Consider the following 22,142-nt stretch of genomic DNA (forward strand, 5'->3'; position numbering starts at 1 on the left):
GACTCAGCAAGTGCTCCATCTCGTTGCACATTTCACCCAGCGGCTCGCTTGCAAGATTTTGGCCTGAAGTTCTTCCCAGACCTACACCGTAGCCATCCAACCTGCATATCTGAGAATCAGGCCTCTCTTTAATAATGACAAAAAGTTATGAGAGAAATACACATAAACTTTTGTTGTCTCATAAGCGGCGTGGTGCCGGCTCCTTTTGACCTTTTGACCCCAGACTTCTGAGGGAATAGCTGAATCAATTCATTAGTCAATCAGAAGTATGTAAATATCTTCCCGGTGGCGTAAGAGGGCGGACAAGGTGTCCTTCAACATCTACGCTTCCAGGCGATTGCAACGGTGCCACACATGAGCATATTCGAACATGTTTAATGGTAGTAATTAGCTGTCGAAATTGGAGGCCTTAATCAATAATGAGCAGCTATTGATTCACTTCCCGATAGAAATTTGTGACAAATGACATGTTATTTAGCATCTACACGTTGAGCTGAGTCCAATGACACCATGCATAACACTCTAGCAAATGGTAACATGTATTTTACATGGTACATATGGTCTAGGACATGATCTCGGTGTGGCAAGAGGGCGAGCTTGATCTCATTGGACTCAGCTTAACGTGTAGATGCTAAATAACATGTAATTTGTCAAAAATCTCCATCGGGAAGCAAATCTATAGCTGGTCATTATTGATAAAGGCCTCCAAAATCGACAGCTAATTACTACCCCGAAACATATTCAAATATGATCATGTGTGGCACTGTTGCAATCGTCTCGAAACGTAGATGTCAAAGGACACCTTGTTTGCTCTGTTGCACCACCGGGAAGATATTTTCATACTTCTAATGGATTGATTCATATTTTAAGGTTCTCGGAGTGAGACTTTAAGTGGCTGCAGCAGAAGTGTTGAGACGAAAGATGATATCAATAGATTTATAGAATATTCCCATTCACATTAAGATTCTTCGTCGTAACATCCGACCAAACATCCTTTACATTCACAGAGCGAAGATTATGAAAGTCCAGGCTCAGCAAGTGCTCCATCTCGTTGCACCTGCACCCAGCGGCTCGCTTGCAAGATTTTGGCCTGAAGTTCTTCCCAGACCTATACCCTAACAGTCCAATATGCATATCTGAGAATCAGGCCTCTCTTCAATAATGACAAAATGTAATGAGAGAAATACAGATTCACTTTTTGTTATCTCATAAGCGGCGTGGTGCCGGCTCCTTTTGACCTTTTGACCCCAGACTTCAAAGACACAAATGTACACCTCCATCCCGCAAAAAATGGGGCCTAGAAACTAACCTCTGTCTTATGTACATTGAATGTACTGTTAAAGGTCACGCCCCTTTTCCAGCCTTTTCGAGATAGCTGGGGATGCTAAAATGTTGACACACATTTCCCGGGGCCCCGAGAACGACATATGCAAGATTTGTAGTTCTAGCCCATAGAGAAAAAAAGTTTTCCCAAATGGACTGTCATTTGGACAAAGCCCCTTCAGAAGTGTTGCCTGTGAGACCTAATGGTTCAGAATGTGGTGGAAAAAAAGTTTTTGAGATAGGAAGGTCCTACCGCCCTGAAATTTGAATACCATATTCTAGGGCCTAACTGGGACCCCCGCACCGAAACTTGGCCCGGTCGGACCCCGAGTGCAGGAAGGGGGGGCCTGGACTTTCATCATCTTCGCTCTGTGAATGTAAAGGATGTTTGGTCGGATGTTACGACGAAGAATCATAATGTGAATGGGAATATTCTATAAATCTCTTGATATCATCTTTCGTCTCAACACTTCTGCTGCAGCCACTTAAAGTCTCACTCCGAGAACCTTAAAATATGAATCAATCCATTAGAAGTATGAAAATATCTTCCCGGTGGTGCAACAGAGCAAACAATGTGTCCTTTGACATCTACGTTTCGAGACGATTGCAACAGTGCCACACATGATCATATTTGAATATGTTTCGGGGTAGTAATTAGCTGTCGATTTTGGAGGCCTTTATCAATAATGACCAGCTATAGATTTGCTTCCCGATGGAGATTTTTGACAAATTACATGTTAATTAGCATCTACACGTTAAGCTGAGTCCAATGAGATCAAGCTCGGCCTCTTGCTACACCGAGATCATGTCCTAGACCTAGGTGTACCATGTAAAATACATGTTACCATTAGCTAGAGCAGGGGTCGGCAACCTTTGTGACATGGAGTGCCAGTTTGAAATTTTCTTCTCATCTAGTGTGCCATTATCAACAATAACGCAAAGTTAAATTATGTCACAATTAAATTTTTTTTCCAATATCCCTGGAATTTTATTCTCAACAATAACAGTATCTGTATTCTTAACAAAATAGACACATCAATATTTCAAAGACTGAAAAACAGCTACACATTTAAACTAAAACTAGTGTAGGCTGAGGCAACATCAAATTATCAGATGCCTACCAGAACCCTGGCTGTGATCCCTGGCTTTTATCAACAATAATGCAAAGATAAATTATGACACAAAATACAAAAATATTTACAATATACCTGGAATTTGATTCTCAACAATAACAGTATTTTTAATCATAACAAAATAGACACATCAATATTTCAAAGACTGAAAAACAGCTACACATTTGAACTAAAACCAGTGTAGGCTGAGGCAACATCAAATTATCAGATGCCCAGACAGTCAGTGTGATCCCTGGCCCTGCTTTGCTTGACTGAGCTCTGTGATGTGGCTTGTAGTTAGTTACTTTGAGTAGCAAACATGCCTCAGAGTGCTCCGTTGTTAACCGACTGCGGGTGGGGCTGAGCACATGTTTCATGTGTGAGAACACCTGCTCACAGAGATATGTTGACCCGAAGACTGACAGCAGCGCCAGTGCAATGCCCCGGAGACAGCTGAATTTCTCAGGTGCAGATGCCCAGCAGGTGAGGATGTGGGCTCCGTGATCTTTCACTGGTGTGGCTTCCAACAGTTTTCTGAGCTCTGCAAACTTGGTCACCCACATTGTTGAGCTCTTCAGCTCAATCAGCTGCATTTCCATGTCCTCTGTATCCATCCAGTCGATCAGAGTAGCATCCAAATCATGTCCATCAAAGCTGTCGGGCTTGATCAACATAGAGAACATTGGTCCGTACCTTTTAAAATCGACAAATCGCGTTGTGAACTCCGCCTCCAGCACACGCATGTACGCGGGTAGGGATAATGCATAGAACGCCGGTCATTATCGGGAAAATAAGCCCCACCAGGGCGAACAGTACACCGACGCGCAGCGAAGGTGTCTTGCTTCGCCCTGAACGGTCTTATTTTCGATATTGACCGGCGACGTTCTATACATTAGCCCGCTTATTACACGGCTACTGCCAAAACGAAAAAATAACTTCACATACAACATCACTTGCAATTTATTCGTTACCAGCATTCGTAGTGTTGATCAGCAGAGGGTTTTAAGTCACCGGACCCATGCAAGTGAACGGAGCGTTCCACGGCATTGAGAAGACCCGTGTAATAAAGACCTATCATATTTCTGTTTATGGCATAGATTTCTCCTCAGATTAGGCCAATAAACCAATGATAAAATAAAAATAAAATCGCTCGATCAAAGGCCCGGCCCGAGGATAGTGGTGGAAAATATCGGCACGACCCGGCCCGCGGGTCGGGTCGGGTCAGGCTCAGGCTCGGGCAGAGAATCTAAACACTGACTGGAACTACTTAGCAGGTGTCTGTAGGCCTATATCAGGAGATAATACACACCCTGCAGCCAATCAGAATACGAGTATTCCCCCAGACTGTGGTATCAACAATATTATTCATGAGTTATAATCAACCCCTACACATCAATATTAATGATAACCCATTATTATACGGTATGATTTCTAGATGTCACTTCCGCTCGCGACACTGGACTTGCGAGGCATCGACGCGGACTTCCATTCACATAGCCAAAAACAAGACAATAGATCTATGGCTAGATCAAAACAACAAGACATACAAACAACATTTAATATATCCGTGAATTGTCACAATTTCTCAGAATCAAAGGTGAAAGTAGAAACGGGTGGCCTAAAGCTGTCATATTGTTCACAGACAAGTTTAAGTAGAAACGGGTGGCCAAAAGCTGTCATATTGTTAGTTATCACACACAATTTTTAACATTAAATGTTCTGTACGGAGCTCCTTAAGGGACATTAGGGAGAACGCTCCCGGACAGAACCTTAGTTTGGAAGTCGTGCTTATGACACGACAAATACTTCCAATTGAAATACATGGGTTTGAAATTTGTGCCTTTTGACACGAAAATTTTGAAAATACGTGTCCCTGATCACGTTTCAATAGATTAAATAACGTGACAGTGTCACGTATTTTCGTGAGACCGGGTTGAGTGTGGGTACTAGCAGCTAGTATGGGTACTAGCAGCTACTGTTTGGTGACAGTCTAGCTTTTAGCCTCACAGAGGTCAGATGTAGCGATGTAGGCTAGCGTTCAGTGACCGAGGGGTTAGCTCGCTCTGGGAACAGTATGCTAGGCCGTCTACAACTTCTGTCAGAGAGGTGCTTCTAGGAGCGAGAAGAGGTTAAAGACTGAAGAGATGACGTGAGGACGGGACTTATGTAGTAGGAGGGAGTTCCTCCTCTGCAGGCAGACGTCACGTCTGTTGGCCAGTCACGACTGGCGTAGTGTAAAATTGCTTCTGGGGTACAGTGCTAGGGGCGTGTCCCATAGTGAGATACCGAGCGAATATTGAAAGAAAATTCTCCTTGATGTTGCCCTGCGCCATTGAGCAGTTTACATAGGAATAAATGGGCACCATTTTGGAATCCGTTATCCATTTTATAATATTTCCATGATTGTACATAGCGCCGCAGGCTTGATGCGCATGCTCCGCCTCGTCTTCTTCTTTTTTTTGGCGGAGAACCAGAGCCACAAATAGGCCTGGAATATGTACTACAGCATTTCTACAGCTAGATGTGTTTTCGCAATGACTCCATCATTACGGAGAAAATCCTGAAACGCTTCAAAGGGAAACAGGGGGGGGGGGGGGGGGGGGGGGTGCTTCATCCGTGTGGACAGGGCCTAAAGACCCAAGATTCAAGACAGATTGAGCCAGAGACCCAACAATGATAACAACCAAAAGCCTAGACCAGCCTGCACAAACAAGACATCAAAACAATAATCAATCAATCAATATATATATATGTATTCAATACATAAAATATATATTCAATACATAAGAGCAATTATTTTATAATATTGAAATCATACATATAATTCTTTATTTCAGACCCAGGGGGAACCACATCACAACAAACAACAAGAACAAACAAATAAATAAATAAATAAATAAATAACAGGTAAAATAACCTGATAAGTTTGTAGCGTGTCGTAATCAATTAAGGGCATCAGATTGAATTCTGAAACACTAGAATGTCCAAAAAATTTGCATACTTATGGCTTTCATACTAATAGTAGGCCAGAAAACCATACACACTGTGTTCAAATGCAGCTAAAGTTTATTGCTGTATACGGCTTTTGCTATCATATAAATAAAACAAATAAGGCACCATACTAACAATAAGACGCTTTGCAAATTTAAACAAAAATATGATGTAAGCCATAAGTGGAGCTTCTAGATGCAGGCTAGAGCACCAACCTATCATCAGCATGATGAGGTTGTGAACCTTACTGATACAAACAGTGGGATTGACGATCTTCGCAGAACTAAAAAGCATCCCCAGGACATTTTGTTTAAGCTTTAAAATATAAAATAAAACTGTATTGCCGTTTGTTTCAAGCCGGTTGAGGTGTACGGGCTTAATGCTACCCATTTAGTCTGAATGGAGTGCAGTCTATGAAACAATATTTAATAAATAGTAACTGAGTGGGAATTGACCAGGTCATGGCTTATAAAGGGCGGATGATGGTCTCACATATCGCATGTAATATAATACTGGAACCTTCTCTTCTCAAATATGAAGATTTGGTCTGTCAACACATTCAGAGGGGAAGAGAACACAGGATGTGGCCCCCTGCTAACCAAATACCTGTTTCATAATGAGACCCTACCCTTAAAAGGCAGGAATGCTTTTCATAATTTTAAAGCAGATGGAAAACAAAGCCATTCAAAGAGATTCACAGCAGCAACAAAAAATCCATGTGGGTCTTCTGAGTAGGAGAAATTGTGACACTGTTTTTTACATATTTTTTAGAACCAAAGGTTCCGTGAAAATACTTAAACATGTGACCCCGCTGGACATGGCTTCACTCAAAAGAAGAAGAGTTATTTGTCTGTAAACAATGTCTAATAGCTATCAGTGTGCTTCCTCCTACAGTCTGTGAATTTATGGTTTTGAATTTAAATAAGCGTAAATAGTTCATTTATTATGCCTTCAATGGAATCTACAACAACATAAGTGAGGTTAACAGCTCAAACTTTCAATGGATACAATTTGAAATACAATGTAATATTCTGATGGGCACTTGTTTACTTACAAGTTTAGAATACAAAAAAATACAGAATACAGAATATATATAACATGTTTATTTACCAAATCCATAATTGTATTTTTAACATCTATAAAGGGAAAAGTAAAATAAAGCTGACCAACGCAACATCTATTTCACGCATGTATGTACAAACCTTTGATAATGTATTTTAAGAACTTAAATGTTACAATGACTAGGATGTTGGCAATTTAAAAACATCAGACACTGTTGCATCCAGAAAGTTAATTTTGCAAACTGAAATAAAATAGTCAGATTTAGCTTGTGAACCAGAGTCAGGTCGCTAATGTCCTGGGGACATTAGTCCTGGGGACTGTGGCCTTACTCGACCTTCTGCCTGAGAATTCTCTTCTCCTCCTCCACAAAACTCTTGTCGGAGGTTGCCTGACCTAGGTCCCTCTTCCTCTTTTCCTTCTGCTGGAAGGTCTCCACACGCCGCTTCTTGGCGGAGGCAGAGCCAGCCTCTGTATCCTCATCTAAGATTAGAGAGAATAAATGGATTTGGGGGTTAGGGAATGTTATCTAAGATTATTGAGTGATTTATGGAGTGTTCATAGAATAATGCAATCAGAGAAGTCTGCCCCTGTGTAACATTTTTCCTTTGGGATAATACAAACTGGTCGGGTCATGCTAATGTTGACTCATACTGCAATATAACTGTCAACATTTCTCCAAATTTTGTAGCAATACCGTTTTAACTAAAACAGAACCCTGATATGCTCTCTGTCTCTTTCTCAGAGCTAACCTGAATCAGGGGCTTGTTCCTCATCTGGCAGGAACCGGGCATTGCCTGTAAAAGGCTGTGGTGCGTCGTCCCCGTTGTCCTCATAAACATTGGACCACTTTATGGCCATGTCCATCCCAGGCGGAGCTCCTTTCTTCCTCTCTGGCTCTGATGCACATGAATGGGGAGGGGGGACTGCATTGGCCTTCCAGGGTTTAAATTCTCTGGCCGGCTGGAAAAAACGAAAATATAGTTATTCTCTCACTCACACACACACACACACACACACACACACACACACACACACACACACACACACACACACACACACACACACACACACACACACACACACACACACACACACACACACACACACACACACACACTTACCTCTTCTGGGGCTTTCACCGCACGACTTTCCCAGTCTATTTGCTTATTTAGTGGATTGTAAAGAAAAGCAGGCTTCGAAACCGATTTGAATAGTTCGTCTGGCTTTGGTAAGGGGACACTGGCCTCTCGTTTCGCGGACTGTTTCAAAGACTTGCCCCCGCTTGACGAAGCATCTCCCCCCAATGCATCTTTGGATTTCTTTACTCGTTCGTCCTCTTCGTCAGAATTGCTATCACTGCTGTCGCTCAAATCGTCATAGCTTGAAAAGAAATGGAACGAATCCGATTTATTCTCCTCTGTCATAATGTCTGTGAAATATAAATAGTTTTGCGTAATACCGTATTTAAATAAATACAATTATACTTATATACTAAAAGAACTGGAAATAACAACCACCATCTACTCCATTTTGAATGAGCCACCAAAACAGTTGTTAGCAGGGCTTTGCGACAGTGTCGTGAAGCAAGTCCAGTAAAGAAACATGTCCCTTGTTATGTATGCCAATAAAGCCCGTCCTTTCAATGTGGTTTAAAATAACGTGTCTTTACACCAGAAAATATTTGTAGGCTCGTCGCTCCACAGTGCATTTGTATAGCATGTATATTTTGAGGACTCTCTTTTCTTAAATGTGCAAATATAATACACTTAAAAGCAAAACTAGCAGGGTAAAATTTACAAACAAGTTTAATGAGAAACCTTTTTGGTATGAATGCACTATGAGTTATAACTAGTTGTTTTGCACTTTAAAAGTGTTGCAGGTGCAAAAAGACAATGTCATCTTCTTCCCCTATTAGGTTCTGCTCTCAATATTACAGAATAATCAGCTTAGTCCTATTCATTGAGGAAGGAACCTGTGCAGTGTCTGTATTGTGATCTGTATTGACTAGTTTTTTTCTTGATCATAGTTTTTTTATTTATTATGCACTGTCAACTGAACATCGTACAGTTCAGGCTTTACTTTACAAGGCAGAGATTGAAGGAGAGCATGGGCAGAAGGTAATTGCATAAACTATCCACTAGAGTGCAACCCTGCTTTATCTAAGAAAGTGCCGCCAAAGTCAAGCAGGTAGGCTATGTCTTTGGCCATTTTAAAGGCCCACTATGCAACTTTTTTTTTTTATGCGTGCTCGATCTCGCCGTTTCACCAAGCATGCATCGGAGGTGGCTCGTGTGTGCTTGTGTGGTGAGACGCAGGGGCAGAGCCCTTTGTAATGATCAGGGCCGTCACAGCCAATGGCTTGCGTCTCCACCTTATTTATTTTGAGGTAGCTTTTTGTGTCGGGAGGTGTCACAATTTGTCTCCTCGTTATTTCCTGCTACGCCCCTCCAGGCAACTTGCTACCGGTATGTACGCGTGCTTTCCCTATGGACGCTCTAGCTGATTTGTTGAGAAGGGTCCAGCTGCAGGCTTGGGCGTTTCCGTCATGACACAAAAACGCCCATCGGGCGTTCCCGTCATGACACAAAAACGCCCATCAGGCGTTCCTGTAGCGTTTCATCGATCAATCAAGAAGAGGTGAGTTTCGCAAGGCATGCTGGGCATGCTAACCTTCCTTTTTTGGCGGTTTTACCTCGTAGTAACTTTCCAGAAAAACGAAAGGGTTATGATGAAAGATTATGTCAGTAAGTATGATATTGTTTATTTGACAACATTGGCTGTGAAGTATTCTCATTTAAATCACTGATTTAGCTGTGGTATCGTTGTATCCGAATTCGAATCCGATGTAAATACTCGTGACAAGCATGGTTCGGTAGCAGCGAATGCTATGCTATCTCGTCCATAAACGTAGCATATACTAGCCAGAAATCAGCAACGTTTAAGACGGTTTGTAGGTAGAGGGTAAAGTTTGCAGCGAAGGCTTTGCCGATTATTTTACTGTGAGGTTAACATTACCAAAGTACATTGTTAAGTTGGATGTTAAGGTGTCAGCTTGCATGGTAAGAGACATGAAATCGGGGCCACGCTGCTTCGTTGTGGTGACACACGCATCGGATTAAACTGTGCATGTAAAGTACGTTTAAACGAACTAGTACGTTTACATGCATGGCATATCAGAGAATTCTGTCAGTTCGGTCGCGGTGCAATGAATGAATAAAGATCGTTAACACTCTGAAAAACAGATGACAGATGTGCCCGCAGTTACTACTTTATTACCTCGTTGGTGACCAACGTTAAGGAAAACATGTACTTGCGTGTTGATGACGTATACCAAACCTTTTCAGTACCCTGGCACATGCTTTGTCCAATGGACCATGGAAGGGACTTTACTTGGCTGACGAGGTAAAACGTGTGGCTGGCGCACGATTCATTGCATCTAGTAGAGTAGCATTCACTGGTAGACAGGCAGGCCTCTAGATTGTTTATTATGATTTAATGAAGTGTTCCTATGTGACGCTGATGGGCCCTGGTTGCTGCTAAATGCTTGTTGAAAGTGCATTGTGCACTTTTTGTATGTAGCTACAAAATGAGGGTGGATAATCACTTTATAGTTTATAGGCATTATGTACTAATGAGAATCATTGACAAATCACAGTCCCCTTTTACCACCACAGGACGCACCTCACCAGTATCAGAGCAACAGCTGTGGGGTGTTCATGCTGATGGTGAGATGCATTATTTTCAGAAATGATGACTGATGACTAGTTTGCAAAACAACTAACTCATTTGTATGTTAATTTCGGTACGCAATGTATTCTACCCTCCAAAAGCAATATGATATCAGTGAGGTGAGTTCTTTCAAATCTCAATCAGATGTGTAGCATGAAATATAAGGCTTTTAATAATTTAGTCATCCTATCTGGAGGCTACAATTAACATGCATCAATAGGTCATATACCTTACTTTGTCTTCAGGTACTGCACTTACGGGAGGAGATGGCTACATCTTCACAATAATTTACACTGCCATAGTACACTGCTAAACAGTACTGTAACATGGATTTGTATCAGGCTATGAAGTCATTTAAAGCATAACTTTACTTTTCAGGGGGATGCTCTCTATCAGGAGGTGGTGGTTGGACAGCTGTTGGAGACCTTTATGCTTGAAAGGTTTATATACTGTGTCCATGTTGCTATTTACTTATTTTTGGTGCTCACGAAGATCGTAGCCAATGCACTTGTCTCTCTGTCTCTAGCCCTGCAGAACTAGTTGGCTCCTTCTCACCCTCTCCATCTCCCCATCTCAGTTACACCTTCCAATCACTAAGCAGTGAAAGGTATTGCATACTATGTCCATACTTTTCTATTTACGTATATTCTCTCTTGCTCTTTCTCAGACTTTTGATCGATCAGTGATTGCCTTTTTGTTTAATGGTGTGGGTTGTGTTGGTCTGGGCTTGTGTGATTGAATTGAAGGTTGATTATAATCCCTGTTTCTCTCCCTCTCTCTCGCTCTACTTCACTCTTTTTCGGCTCTCTCGCTCTCTCTAGCCCTGCAGGACTAGCTGGCACACCAAGCTCACCCTCTCCATCTCCCCACCCATGTTTATTAACTTAAATTTTTTATTTTTGAATAGACAAGCAAGGAGAGGGCACGGATTGCTCCGTCGGCCCCGGCGTCTCCTCCGTCGGTCCCGGCGTCTCCAGCGCCCTTCGGATTTGACCATTTGCGATGTCCTCTAACAACGCTAACGCAGCCATTTTTAAAAAAGAAAATCTTCATCCATTGCGCATGCTTTTATAGCCACCCATATAATTGCAAGGTGTGTTAATTGTTCATTAGTGTGTCTCTGATGTGCAAATCACTCTGAGTCATTGTTTTCACCTTTTTTCCCAGTTTCCCAGCGTCACCTCTAAGTGTCGCCAAAGGAACTATAGCTGTAGAAACGTGCGTACGACAGCTCTGGAGCTGGCGTGGGGACGAGAAGGGTCCAGCTGCAGGCTTGGGCGTTCCCGTCATGACACAAAAACGCCCATCGGGCGTTCCCGTCATGACACAAAAACGCCCATCAGGCGTTCCTGTAGCGTTTCATCGATCACTCAAGAAGAGGTGAGTGAGTTTCGCAAGGCATGCTGGGTATGCTACCCTTCCTTTTTTGGCGGTTTTACCTCGTAGTAACTTTCCAGAAAAACGAAAGGGTTATGATCAGAGATTATGTCAGTAAGTATGATATTGTTTAATTGACAACATTGGCTGTGAAGTATTCTCATTTAAATCACTGATAAGCTGTGGTATCGTTGTATCCGAATTCGAATCGGATATAAATACTCGTGACAAGCATGGTTCGGTGGCAGCGAATGCTATGCTATCGTCCATAAACGTTGAATATACTATTCAGAAATCAGCAACGTTTAAGACGGTTTGTAGGTAGGGTAAAGTTTGCAGCGAAGGCTTTGCCGATTATTTTACTGTGAGGTTAACATTACCAAAGTACATTGTTAAGTTGGATGTTAAGGTGTCAGCTGGCATGGTAAGAGGCATGAAATCGCGGCCACTCTGCTTCGTTGTGGTGACACACGCATCGGATTAAACTGTGCATGTAAACGTACTAGTACGTCTAAACTAACTAGTATGTTTACATGCATGGCATATCAGAGAATTCTGTCAGTTCGGTCGCAGCGCAACGAATGAATAAAGATCGTTAGCACTCTGAAAAACAGATGACAGATGTGCCCTCAGTTACTACTTTATTACCTCGTTGATGACCAACGTTTAGGAAAACATGTACTTTTAATTCACCCTTGGGTGAAATCGAAGCGTAGTGTGTACTGAATGCGTGTTGATGATGATGGATATGAATTGCAACTTACACGTCTTCCAAACCTTTTCAGTACCCTGGCACATGCTTTGTCCAATGGACCATGGAAGGGACTTTACTTGGCTGACGAGGTAAAACGTGTGGCTGGCGCACGATTCATTGCATCTCGTAGAGTAGCATTCACTGGTAGACAGGCAGGCCTCTTGATTGTTTATTATGATTTAATGAAGTGTTCCTATGTGACGCTCATGGGCCCTGGTTGCTGCTAAATACTTGTTGAAAGTGCATTGTGCACTTTTTGTATGTAGCTACAAAATGAGGGTGGATATCACTTTATAGTTTATAGGCATTATATACTAATAAGAATCATTGACAAATCACATTCCCCTTTTACCACCACAGGACGCACCTCACCAGTATCAGAGCAACAGCTGTGGGGTGTTTATGCTGATGGTGAGATGCATTATTTTCAGAAATGATGACTAGTTTGCAAAACAACTAACTCATTTGCATGTTAATTTCAGTACGCAATGTATTCTACCCTCAAAAGCAATATGATTTCAGTGAGGTGAGTTCTTTCTAATCTCAATCAGATGTGTAGCATGAAATATAAGGCTTTTAATAATTTAGTCATCCTTACTGGAGGCTACAATTAACATGCATCATAGGTCATACACATTCCTTTGTCTTCAGGTACTGCACTTACGGGAGGAGATGGCTACATCTTCACAATAATTTACACTGCCATAGTACACTGCTAAACAGTACTGTAACATGGATTTGTATTGGGCTATGAAGTCATTTAAAGCATAATTTTACTTTTCAGGGGGACATGCTCTCTATCAGGAGGTGGTGGTTTGACAGCTGTTGGAGACCTTTATGCTTGAAAGGTTTATATACTGTGTCCATGTTGCTATTTACTTATTTTTGGTGCTCACGAAGATCGTAGCCAATACACTTGTCTCTCCGTCTCTAGGCTAGCCCTGCATAACTAGCTGGCTCCTTCTCACCCTCTCCATCTCCCCATCTCAGTCACACCTTCCAATCACTAAGCAGTGAAAGGTATTACATACTATGTCCATACTTTTCTATTTACTTATATTCTCTCTTGCTCTTTCTCAGACTTTTGATCGATCAGTGATTGCCTTTTTGTTTAATGGTGTTGGTCTGGGCTTGTGTGATTGAAGGTTGATCATAATCCCTGTTTCTCTCCCTCTCTCTCGCTCTCCTTCACTCTTTTTCGGCTCTCTCGCTCTCTCTAGCCCTGCAGGACTAGCTGGCACACCAAGCTCACCCTCTCCATCTCCCCATCTCAGCCACACGCTCCAATCTGGCACAACAGAGGACAGGCCATTCTTACCACCCGAAGTCCTTCAGCAAATTGTACAAGAGACGCTGAGACTGGACATGGCGATGCTTGGCGTGTTCAACAGGGTTTCAAACACATTCCGAGAACTTATCAAGCCTCTCCATCATTCCATATATATAAATGACAATTTGGCAGGGGACATTAAGCTTAATAAAGACAATCTCATATACATAACGGTTAGAAAGATGTACAACAATGCAGGCTGTGTCAGTGGCCTTGCGCTACGCCTCAAAGGCTTCTCAAAAAAGAAGAATTGGCCTAGCGCACCCCTGGTACTGAGGCACGTTGCATATGCCAGGTTTGTCATAAAAGATGTCTGCCTAGCATAATGTTCTTTTATTACTCCTTTTTCGTTTTATTTGGGACGTCTTTTTTTGCAATCCCTTTCATTTGTAAATGTACATACTACTGTAGTAAATGTATCTGCCCAGAAATGCTGGTATTTTATTACTCCTTTCTTTTTTGTTTTTGTGACAAATGCTATACGATGCATGTAACATACATTTGTGCCTACGATGTATGTTGTAAGGTTAATTGTTACAGAGCAATTACTGTATTTTGTCTTTATTTAAAACATTCAGTGGGAAAAGTAAGTGAACACTTGGAGTCAAATGGCCTACTGTTTGAGCCTTCATAGTGTCTGGTAACTGGATTTGAACTGCATAATGTCCCAATTGTTATTTTAATCTATTAATTATTTAATTTGGGCATATTCTTAAACTATACCAAACATCTCACTTATACCTAATACACTACCTATACTAACCCAGAAGATAATGAACATGAGATCATGGAGCCTCCCTCCCTGTAATGAGGGGGAATGAAGTTTGGGCCGAGATTCGACACATAAGGGTAAGCTAACATTCTGTAGGCCTAGCTGGCTAACGTACCCGTATTACGAGATCGAAGAAGAAGGGGGCGCTAACGTCAGTTTTATGCTGCCCATACTACTAGATCGACGAAGAAGAACGGGGCGTTCCAGCCTGCGTAAACGAGAACGCCCACCACACGAGAACGCAGGGGGGGGGCGTTTTAGTCTGCGTGAACGGGAACGCCCACGACACGGGAACGCCCATTTGTGTCTGCAGTCGGATGATATTGGTTTTATCACATAACCGGGTAAGTTAACCCAGGGTTTGCTGTAACCCTAGGTTTTCCGTTCCAAAAGGATCACGGTATGTTAGTTGCTATAGCAACATATGCTCTGAATCAAACCTGGTCGGACCAGGGCCCTGTACCACGAAGCTCGCTTAGAGGGTTAGCGAGGTATGTTGAGCTCCAAGCCTGGGTTAGTTGTACCACGAAAGTCGATCTCTTTTAGCGTCGCTGTATCACCATGGTGACTTATGCTCGCAACCAAACCTGGTCGGGAGCAGTTCTATTTCATGTAGGCTACGCCGTCTAGGCTTCGCCTTATGGGCTTGTCCCGTGCGCGCGCCTGCGCGCGCTGAAAATTCAAACTATGCACCTATCAGCGTGGGCACCGCCCACATTTCCCACGGTATCGTGTCTATATAACGCGGTGTATACCGTCGCTCATCCTCCCTTTTCTTTCAGCACTTGTGCTTATCAGCGAGAAATTGAGAACTACTATTAAGAAGAAGATGAAGACTTAAACACGGATCTCCCGAGCCGGTGGCAGCGGCTCGGGCGAGGCCGCGGACAAACGGCCCCTTTTCAGGGCCACCTGAGAGCGCTCCTGGAGCTAGGTCCTTTTCAGGACTCCTTTGCGCCTCCTGTCCCGCCTCCCTGGCACCGGGTGACGGGCACTTGGCGTGCTCTGTGTGCCTCGGCACCGACCACGCCGAGGCTGCTATGGCGGCCCCCGTCTCCTGTGTCGCCTGCCGGGAGCTGCCTGAAGAGGGGATCCTCTCCAGGCATCTCTTCTTTTCCCCTGCGGTGGACCTGACGCGATGGCATCATCGACGACGACGCCTCCATGGACGGCGACTCGGCGTCCGGTTTTTCCCGCTCTCGGGTTACAACCGCCACCGTCGCGGGGAGATCATGGGTGAGGCGGCGGCCATCAAAGGGTTTCCCATGCCGGCCCCGCCTCTCGCCCCCGTATCTGACGATATGCAGGGCGAGTGCTTTCGCACCCCATCTGCTTCCCGGCGGGTTACCCCTTGTTCCCGCCTGTGCAGCACTTGTTTACTGCTGCAGGTGGGGACCCTTCTACCCTGAAGGCTCCGGTAAGCGAGGGGGATCCCTCGCCTGGAGCCTCCACTGGCAGCGCTTCTCTGTCCGGGCGCCGGATGGCGCCCTAACGAAAAGCCGCTGCCCCCCGACCGCCTCCAGAAGCAGATTGTCGGCCTAACGGACGTTAGGCCGACAATCCGCGACGGCGGTCAACAACATCGCCCTGCTCTCCTCTGCCATGGTCTCCTTGTTTGCTGACAGGGAGGCCTACGGCCCGGAGGAAGCCGTGAGATGGCTGGCGGTTTCCCGCTTTTTCCAGCGCCATCCTCCAGCTATGCCAGCCGATAGCCGTTTCGGCCGGCCGGCATATGGCGTGGGCTACCATGATTCAAAGGGTCATATGGCTCTCCCACACTGCGGTGCAGGAACGAGAGCGGGCCAGCCTCGTCCAGGGTCCACTAGCGCCTGATGGCCTATTTGGTCCCCGGTTCTCCGAGGTGCTCGCGCACCAGCAGTCAGTCCGTGAGAATCGTTCCCGGTTCGGGGCGATTCTCACGTGCTCCTCCCACCAGCAGGCTGGGAGGAGGCGGGGTCCAGACCGGTCCCAGTGTTCCAGGGGGCCGCCTCCGATTCCTGCCCCGGTGCCGCAGCAGCCGGGTAGAGCAGCGCCACGGACCGGTAAGTTCCGGAAGCTTGCTCCTACTTTTTCTTTCCCTATTAAAAAAAAAAAAAAGAAAAAGTAAAGACCGTTCGGCCGAACAGCGGTAGGCTACATGGTACCTAAAGAGCGATATTCCTCAGGCCACCTGCGTCCTACGCTTGTGGTGCGTTCCTCCATGTTGCCTCTTCCCCCCTCTCAGCCCTGTGGCTGTAGGGTGGCGGTCGGACGGCGTGTTCACATGGCCTCTGGTTCACCTGCTTCTAAGAAGCGGCGTCCCTTGGAGCCTCGTGGACGGATCAGAGACTCGTTGCACGAGCCCGTGGATACGGCCGCTTGTACCGGTCTCCTGGTTCCCCACATTATAGGTGAGGAGATGGGTCCGCGCGCTGTGGCTACAGCCTGCGGACAGGTGCTGCGGCCGGACGGCTCGCTCCCTGTTCAGCGGGCACGAGCGCGACGTCTAGACAGCTCGTTGTTTTTACAACTGCTAGTTGTGGTACGTCTCCTACGCTCGCTGAGCCTCCTCCCTTTCATGGGGAGCCCCCCATGGTTCACACGCAGTGTGAAGGCGGTAGGGGCAGAGGAATACGGGTTATTCCTGGACGGTCTTCCTCAGCTGTCGGCTCACCCTCTCTCCAACCGCTATGCGTGTTGGCAAGAGCGGTGCGTTCTGCCGTCGTGGTTGGACACCACGTTGAGATGGGGCCATCCCATACAGTTCAAGCGTTGTCCCCCACCCTTTATGGGGTTGGTGGAGACCACGCTACGGGACCCGGCTGCGAGCACGGGTCTTGCAGCAGAGGTGGCACGTCTCTTGGTAAAGGGGTCCATCACTGTCGTTCCCCCCCACGAGTCTCACCTAGGTTTTTATTCCCGCTACTTCCTGGTTTCCAAGAAGTCAGGGGAAATTAGACCTATTCTGGATCTTCGCGTGTTCAACAGATTCGTTGCCACGAGGAAGTTCAGAATGCTCACGGTCGGAGCATTGTTCCGGTGTGTGAGAGAGGACGATTGGTTCACATCCCTGGATCTCAAGGATGCTTACTTCCACGTCCCTGTTCGGCAGGCGCACAGGAAGTTTCTCCGCTTTGCCTTTATGGGGATGGCGTACGAGTACCGGTGTCTGCCGTTCGGCTATTCCCTGGCTCCGCGCACCTTCTCGAAGTGTGTGGAGACGGTGTTGGAACCGCTCAGACGTCAGGGAAAGAGGATTATTTTCTACCTAGACGATCTGCTTATTCTGAGCAACTCAGAAGAGACCGCGAGAAGGGACACCATGTTGGTGATAAACCATCTCTCCTTCCTGGGTTTTGCCATCAACTGGGAGAAGAGCTCCCCGCTCCCCAGCCGGCAGACAGTCTACTTGGGGCTTTGCCTAGACTCAGCCACCATGACTGCGATGCTTTCGCCTCCTCGGCGAGACGCCATCCTGTCGGCGCTCTCCCGTTTTCACGTTCGCAGAAACGTGACCGCACTGTCCACCATGCGCCTGTTGGGGCTGATGGCAGCTGCCCACCCCGTGGTCCCCCTGGGTCTGCTTTTTATGCGCAGACTCCAGCGGTGGTTTGCTTGCCAACGGTTGGACCCCAGGCGACACAAGCTCAGGGTGCTCCTCGTCCCCCGTTCGGTGTCGCCAGACCTGGAATATTGGAAAGGACCCTCCGCCCTTCTCAAGGGTGTTCCACTGGGCAGGGTGGCGTCCTACGTAGTGGTCTTCACGGACGCCTCGTTGACGGGTTGGGGAGGAACGTGCCTCTCTCACTCGGTCGGAGACGAGTGGCGCACGCCCCCTACAGCACACATAAATGTGTTGGAACTCGACGCAGTGAGGAAAGTGCTGTTGCATTTCTTTCACCTGGTGCGCGGCCGCCACGTTCTGATCAGGACAGACAGCGTGTCGGCGGCGGCGTACATCAACAGACAGGGGGGAGTCCGCTCCCCTGCTCTCCACCGAAAGGCGGTCGAGCTCTGGCTTTGGGCTCATCAGTATCTCCGCAGTCTGAGAGCCCTGCATATCGCGGGCGCCCAGAACTTTGGGGCGGACCTCATGTCTCGAGGCGGTCCCCGCCGAGACGAGTGGCGGTTACATCCCGACATTGTCAGATTGATCTGGCAGAGGTTCGGGACAGCGCAGGTGGACCTCTTCGCGTCCCGGGAGAACACGCACTGCAGGTGGTGGTTCTCCCTCAGCCCTCGGGATCTTCCCCCGTTGGGGGTAGATGCGTTGGCACACACACCTTGGCCGCGGGCTCTCTTGTATGCGTTTCCCCCGCTCCAGCTGATCCTTCCTCTTCTGGAACGGGTCAGACAGGAGAGACTGTCCCTGATATTAGTGGCCCCGGAGAACCGTTCAGCTCTGTGGTTTCCAGAGCTGGCCGCGCTCTCGCGGTCGGCGCCTTGGCCAGTACCATTCAGGCCGGATGCGCTTTCACAGGCCCACGGGACGGTGCACCACCAGCCCGATGTCTCGGGACGGCTGTTGGTTTGGCTCCTGAGAGGTTGATCCTGCAGGGCAAAGGTTTGCCTGAGACATTTATCAACACTATTCAGAGTGCTCGTGCGCCTTCTACTTCTTCCCTCTATGCGGCGAAGTGGTGCGCCTTCTCTAATTGGTGTGAGACGAACCACGCTGTCCCATCTCAATGCGAGGTGGAAAGCATGCTTTCGTTTCTGCAAAACTTATTGGAAAAAGGTTTGGCTTTCTCCACTATCAAGGTCTATGCGGCAGCCGTTTCGGCTGGCCATGCAGGCTGTGATGGTGGACCGATCTTCAGCCATCCACTGGTCAAGAGATTCTTGCGTGGGGCTAGACGGGTTAGGCCTGTTTCACGCGTGCTTACACCACGCTGGGATCTCCCCACCGTGTTGCGCGGGTTGTCCAGGGATCCTTTCGAGCCTCTCTCCCAGGCCCCTTTGGATGCCCTGTCATTTAAGACGGCGCTCTTGTTGGCCTTGGTTTCTGCCAAGCGGGCCGGTGAGCTAACTGCTCTGTCTGTCAGCCCGAGTTGCTTGTTGCTAAACGAGGACAGCTCCTTCGCGTTGCTCAGACCTAATCCTGCGTTCCTCCCGAAGAACATCAATAGTTCTTTTCGGTCGAGGGATATTGTGCTTAAGGCTTTTCACCCCCCGCCTCATTCTAGTGAGGCGGAGGCTGAGTTGCATCTCCTGTGCCCGGTTCGGGCGTTGGCTATGTACGTGAATCGCTCGGCAGCGTTCCGCTCCACACAACAGTTGTTTGTGTGTTATAGCGACGCTAGCAGGGGCCGCGCTCTCTCTAAGCAGCGGTTTTCTCGCTGGGTATGTGAGGGTGTTTGCCTAGCCTACTCTCGGCAGGGCTTGGCGCCACCGTTGGGCGTTAAAGCTCACTCCACACGGAGCGTGGCCGCTTCAACGGCTCTACTCAAGGGCGTTTCGGTGGAAGACATCTGCGCGGCTGCGTCTTGGTCTTCCCTCGGCCTCTTTGTCCGTTTTTACATGTTAGACATGTCCAGGGGCTCACTCGGCAACTCTGTGCTAGAGTCCGGGACCCCTTTTTACGGCTTAAGAATATAGACATGTTCTTTAAAGCGGCGTGGTTGGATTTCCTCTCGCCGGCTGGCGAGTTGGTCTTGATTACCAGTCTCTTACTCTCCCACCTTTTTTCAAATGAAAAACAGGCTAGGGGGTTTTCTATTGGCTCGCCAATTGTCTGGTGGTTTTGTTTACCAGTGAGGCACTCCCGCCGTTTTCTTCAAATAAGAAACGGCCGAGAGAGTCCCATTATTGGAGAGCCGAATTCCGTAGCTCCGCCCCCGGTGGTAGCGGACCTAATGGAAACCGTGTTGCTCTGGTTTTCTTTTCCTTTTCATGGGTTCCATGAAGCACGGAATAGAGCCGGAGTCTTTACAGACTCACTTTTTTCTCCCTTGATCATTGCGTTGCTTGATCTAGGAGGAATTAGTTTTTATAAAGCTGTTGTGTTTTACACTTCCTTGGCTTTTTGAGTCTTAATGTGTTCTGGTGACTTAGGTCGTTTTGACTGGGGTCCAGCAGGAGTACATTGATCGGGCTCCGCTCGCAGCTTCACCTTAGCCCATAAGGCGAAGCCTAGACGGCGTAGCCTACATGAAATAGAACGATAGTTATGTTATTATAACTCTAGTTCTATGATTGTAGGCGTAGCCGTCTAGTTTCCCACCTGCTGTACCCTCCAAATGCTGAAAGAAAAGCGTGGAGGATGAGCGACGGTATACACCGCGTTATATAGACACGATACCGTGGGAAATGTGGGCGGTGCCCACGCTGATAGGTGCATAGTTTGAATTTTCAGCGCGCGCGGGCGCGCGCACGGGACAAGCCCATAAGGCGAAGCCTAGACGGCTACGCCTACAATCATAGAACTAGAGTTATAATAACATAACTATCGTTTTTCGGCTTAGTCTAGCCGGAGATCGGCTACTTAAATCGGCGTGCGCAGCTTCCTAGCCCCTCCTCTGACAATGGCGTCACCATTTGTGGGTGTTCCCGTGGACCCCGGCGCACTTCTCCGGAGACAAGGGTTTTACGGGACAGAACCGATCCCTTGGCATTGTCTGACGATATTCAGATTTCAGACTTTATTGTCATTGTGCAAACAACGAAATTGGGGTTCTTCATGAGAGATACAGATTCTCATCAGAGGGTGTTCGTTATTTGATCGTCCTTTTGGACCTTATGTAGAAAATGATTACTGTTGCGCATTGTGTCTCAGTGACAGAGTGCTAGAGTGGAGGTAGCGCGTCAGTCTTGAATTCTTGCGTGGGGGGTTCGACTCCCAAGTGACGCGAATTTATGTGAAGCTTAAAAAGTCCTAATTCTCATGCATATGGAATTATATTTTTGTGCTTATTTCGAACTTCAACCCATATTTTCAAGGCCGTGCTGGCACCACATCTATGGGGGTAAAATGCATGATGATAGACCGGCGAATTTGAACCCCGGTCGCTGGCGTTCGGTTCTTATACTAATCCACTACGCTACAGCCGCTACCTCTCAGCGGCCGAAAACATGCGATACATTTCTTAAATAGGGTGTATTTAAAGTGAATTCCCTAAATGATAGAATAAGGCAGGATGGACGTTGCTTATGCATTTTTAAATCATCATCATTCTATTTGGATTAATGGCGAACAATTCTGCATTTGGCATAGTTATTTTACAGACAATATGCAGAATATTTTCCCTTATAGTCATATTGATCTATCGTAAAGGTGAGAAAAATGACGCAAAAAACGCCCCTTTCACGTGAACGCGCACTGAACCTAAAGCGGAAAACCTGGTTCAACTAATTTAATCTAAAGTGAGCTTCCTGGTACCATTTAACTCTGATTGCGAGTTGCGGCTCTGTCGAGCCAGGTTTTCCCAAGAAAGCCTGGGTATGTTCAGCGAGCTTCGTGGTATAGGGCACAGGTTTTGCGCAGGTTAAGTTTGAAACATAACCCGGTTTTGGGTATTTCAACCGGCGTTCACCGCAGATTTCATGTGTTCACAATGGCATGCCCTTTTGATGAGAGAACTGCTGATATCAGAGCGCAAATTATACGTGCAATCCACCGGGAGCGATTGATAAGTCCACGGCTTGGCATATTGGATGACTTTTTGCTGGAGTGGAGAGATATAGATTCTCGCGCAAATCTTTAATATATTTAAA

General features: G+C 46.4%; 2 protein-coding genes across 2 annotated transcripts; one reads left to right on the top strand and one right to left on the bottom strand.

The window, feature by feature from the left end:
• Positions 1-5,248: 5,248 nt before the first annotated feature.
• On the bottom strand, positions 5,249-8,076 carry c12h1orf52 (chromosome 12 C1orf52 homolog). Its single transcript, XM_056603830.1, has 3 exons — positions 7,610-8,076; positions 7,238-7,448; positions 5,249-6,968 (listed from the first exon to the last, which is right to left on the bottom strand). Exons 1-3 carry the CDS (start codon positions 7,910-7,912, stop codon positions 6,814-6,816), a joined length of 669 nt encoding a protein of 222 aa, XP_056459805.1. The 5' UTR covers positions 7,913-8,076; the 3' UTR covers positions 5,249-6,813.
• A 915-nt stretch (positions 8,077-8,991) lies between these two features.
• LOC130393578 (uncharacterized) lies at positions 8,992-14,694 on the top strand. Its single transcript, XM_056604263.1, has 13 exons — positions 8,992-9,125; positions 9,833-9,890; positions 10,163-10,213; positions 10,319-10,336; positions 10,596-10,657; positions 10,744-10,824; positions 11,385-11,597; positions 12,380-12,437; positions 12,709-12,759; positions 12,831-12,874; positions 13,133-13,196; positions 13,283-13,368; positions 13,569-14,694. The coding sequence occupies exons 1-11, from the start codon at positions 9,034-9,036 to the stop codon at positions 13,191-13,193; spliced, it is 789 nt and encodes a 262-aa protein (XP_056460238.1). The 5' UTR covers positions 8,992-9,033; the 3' UTR covers positions 13,194-13,196; positions 13,283-13,368; positions 13,569-14,694.
• Positions 14,695-22,142: the final 7,448 nt, after the last annotated feature.

This window comes from Gadus chalcogrammus, chromosome 12 (genome assembly GCF_026213295.1).
Source record: "Gadus chalcogrammus isolate NIFS_2021 chromosome 12, NIFS_Gcha_1.0, whole genome shotgun sequence".
In the NCBI taxonomy this organism is placed as follows: Eukaryota; Metazoa; Chordata; class Actinopteri; order Gadiformes; family Gadidae; genus Gadus; species Gadus chalcogrammus.

Bases quoted from the DNA above. Each gene is read 5' to 3' on its own strand.
- LOC130393578 (XM_056604263.1), top strand. From the start codon at position 9,034: ATGACACAAAAACGCCCATCGGGCGTTCCCGTCATGACACAAAAACGC. The intron at 10,825-11,384 runs GTATTGCATACT...CTTTTTTCCCAG, and splicing joins CAATCACTAAGCAGTGAAAG to TTTCCCAGCGTCACCTCTAA. The intron at 11,598-12,379 runs GTGAGTGAGTTT...AAACCTTTTCAG, and splicing joins CATCGATCACTCAAGAAGAG to TACCCTGGCACATGCTTTGT.
- c12h1orf52 (XM_056603830.1), bottom strand. From the start codon at position 7,912: ATGACAGAGGAGAATAAATCGGATTCGTTCCATTTCTTTTCAAGCTAT. The intron at 7,449-7,609 runs GTAAGTGTGTGT...CGTTTTTTCCAG, and splicing joins CGGTGAAAGCCCCAGAAGAG to CCGGCCAGAGAATTTAAACC. The intron at 6,969-7,237 runs GTTAGCTCTGAG...CTCTAATCTTAG, and splicing joins GGAACAAGCCCCTGATTCAG to ATGAGGATACAGAGGCTGGC.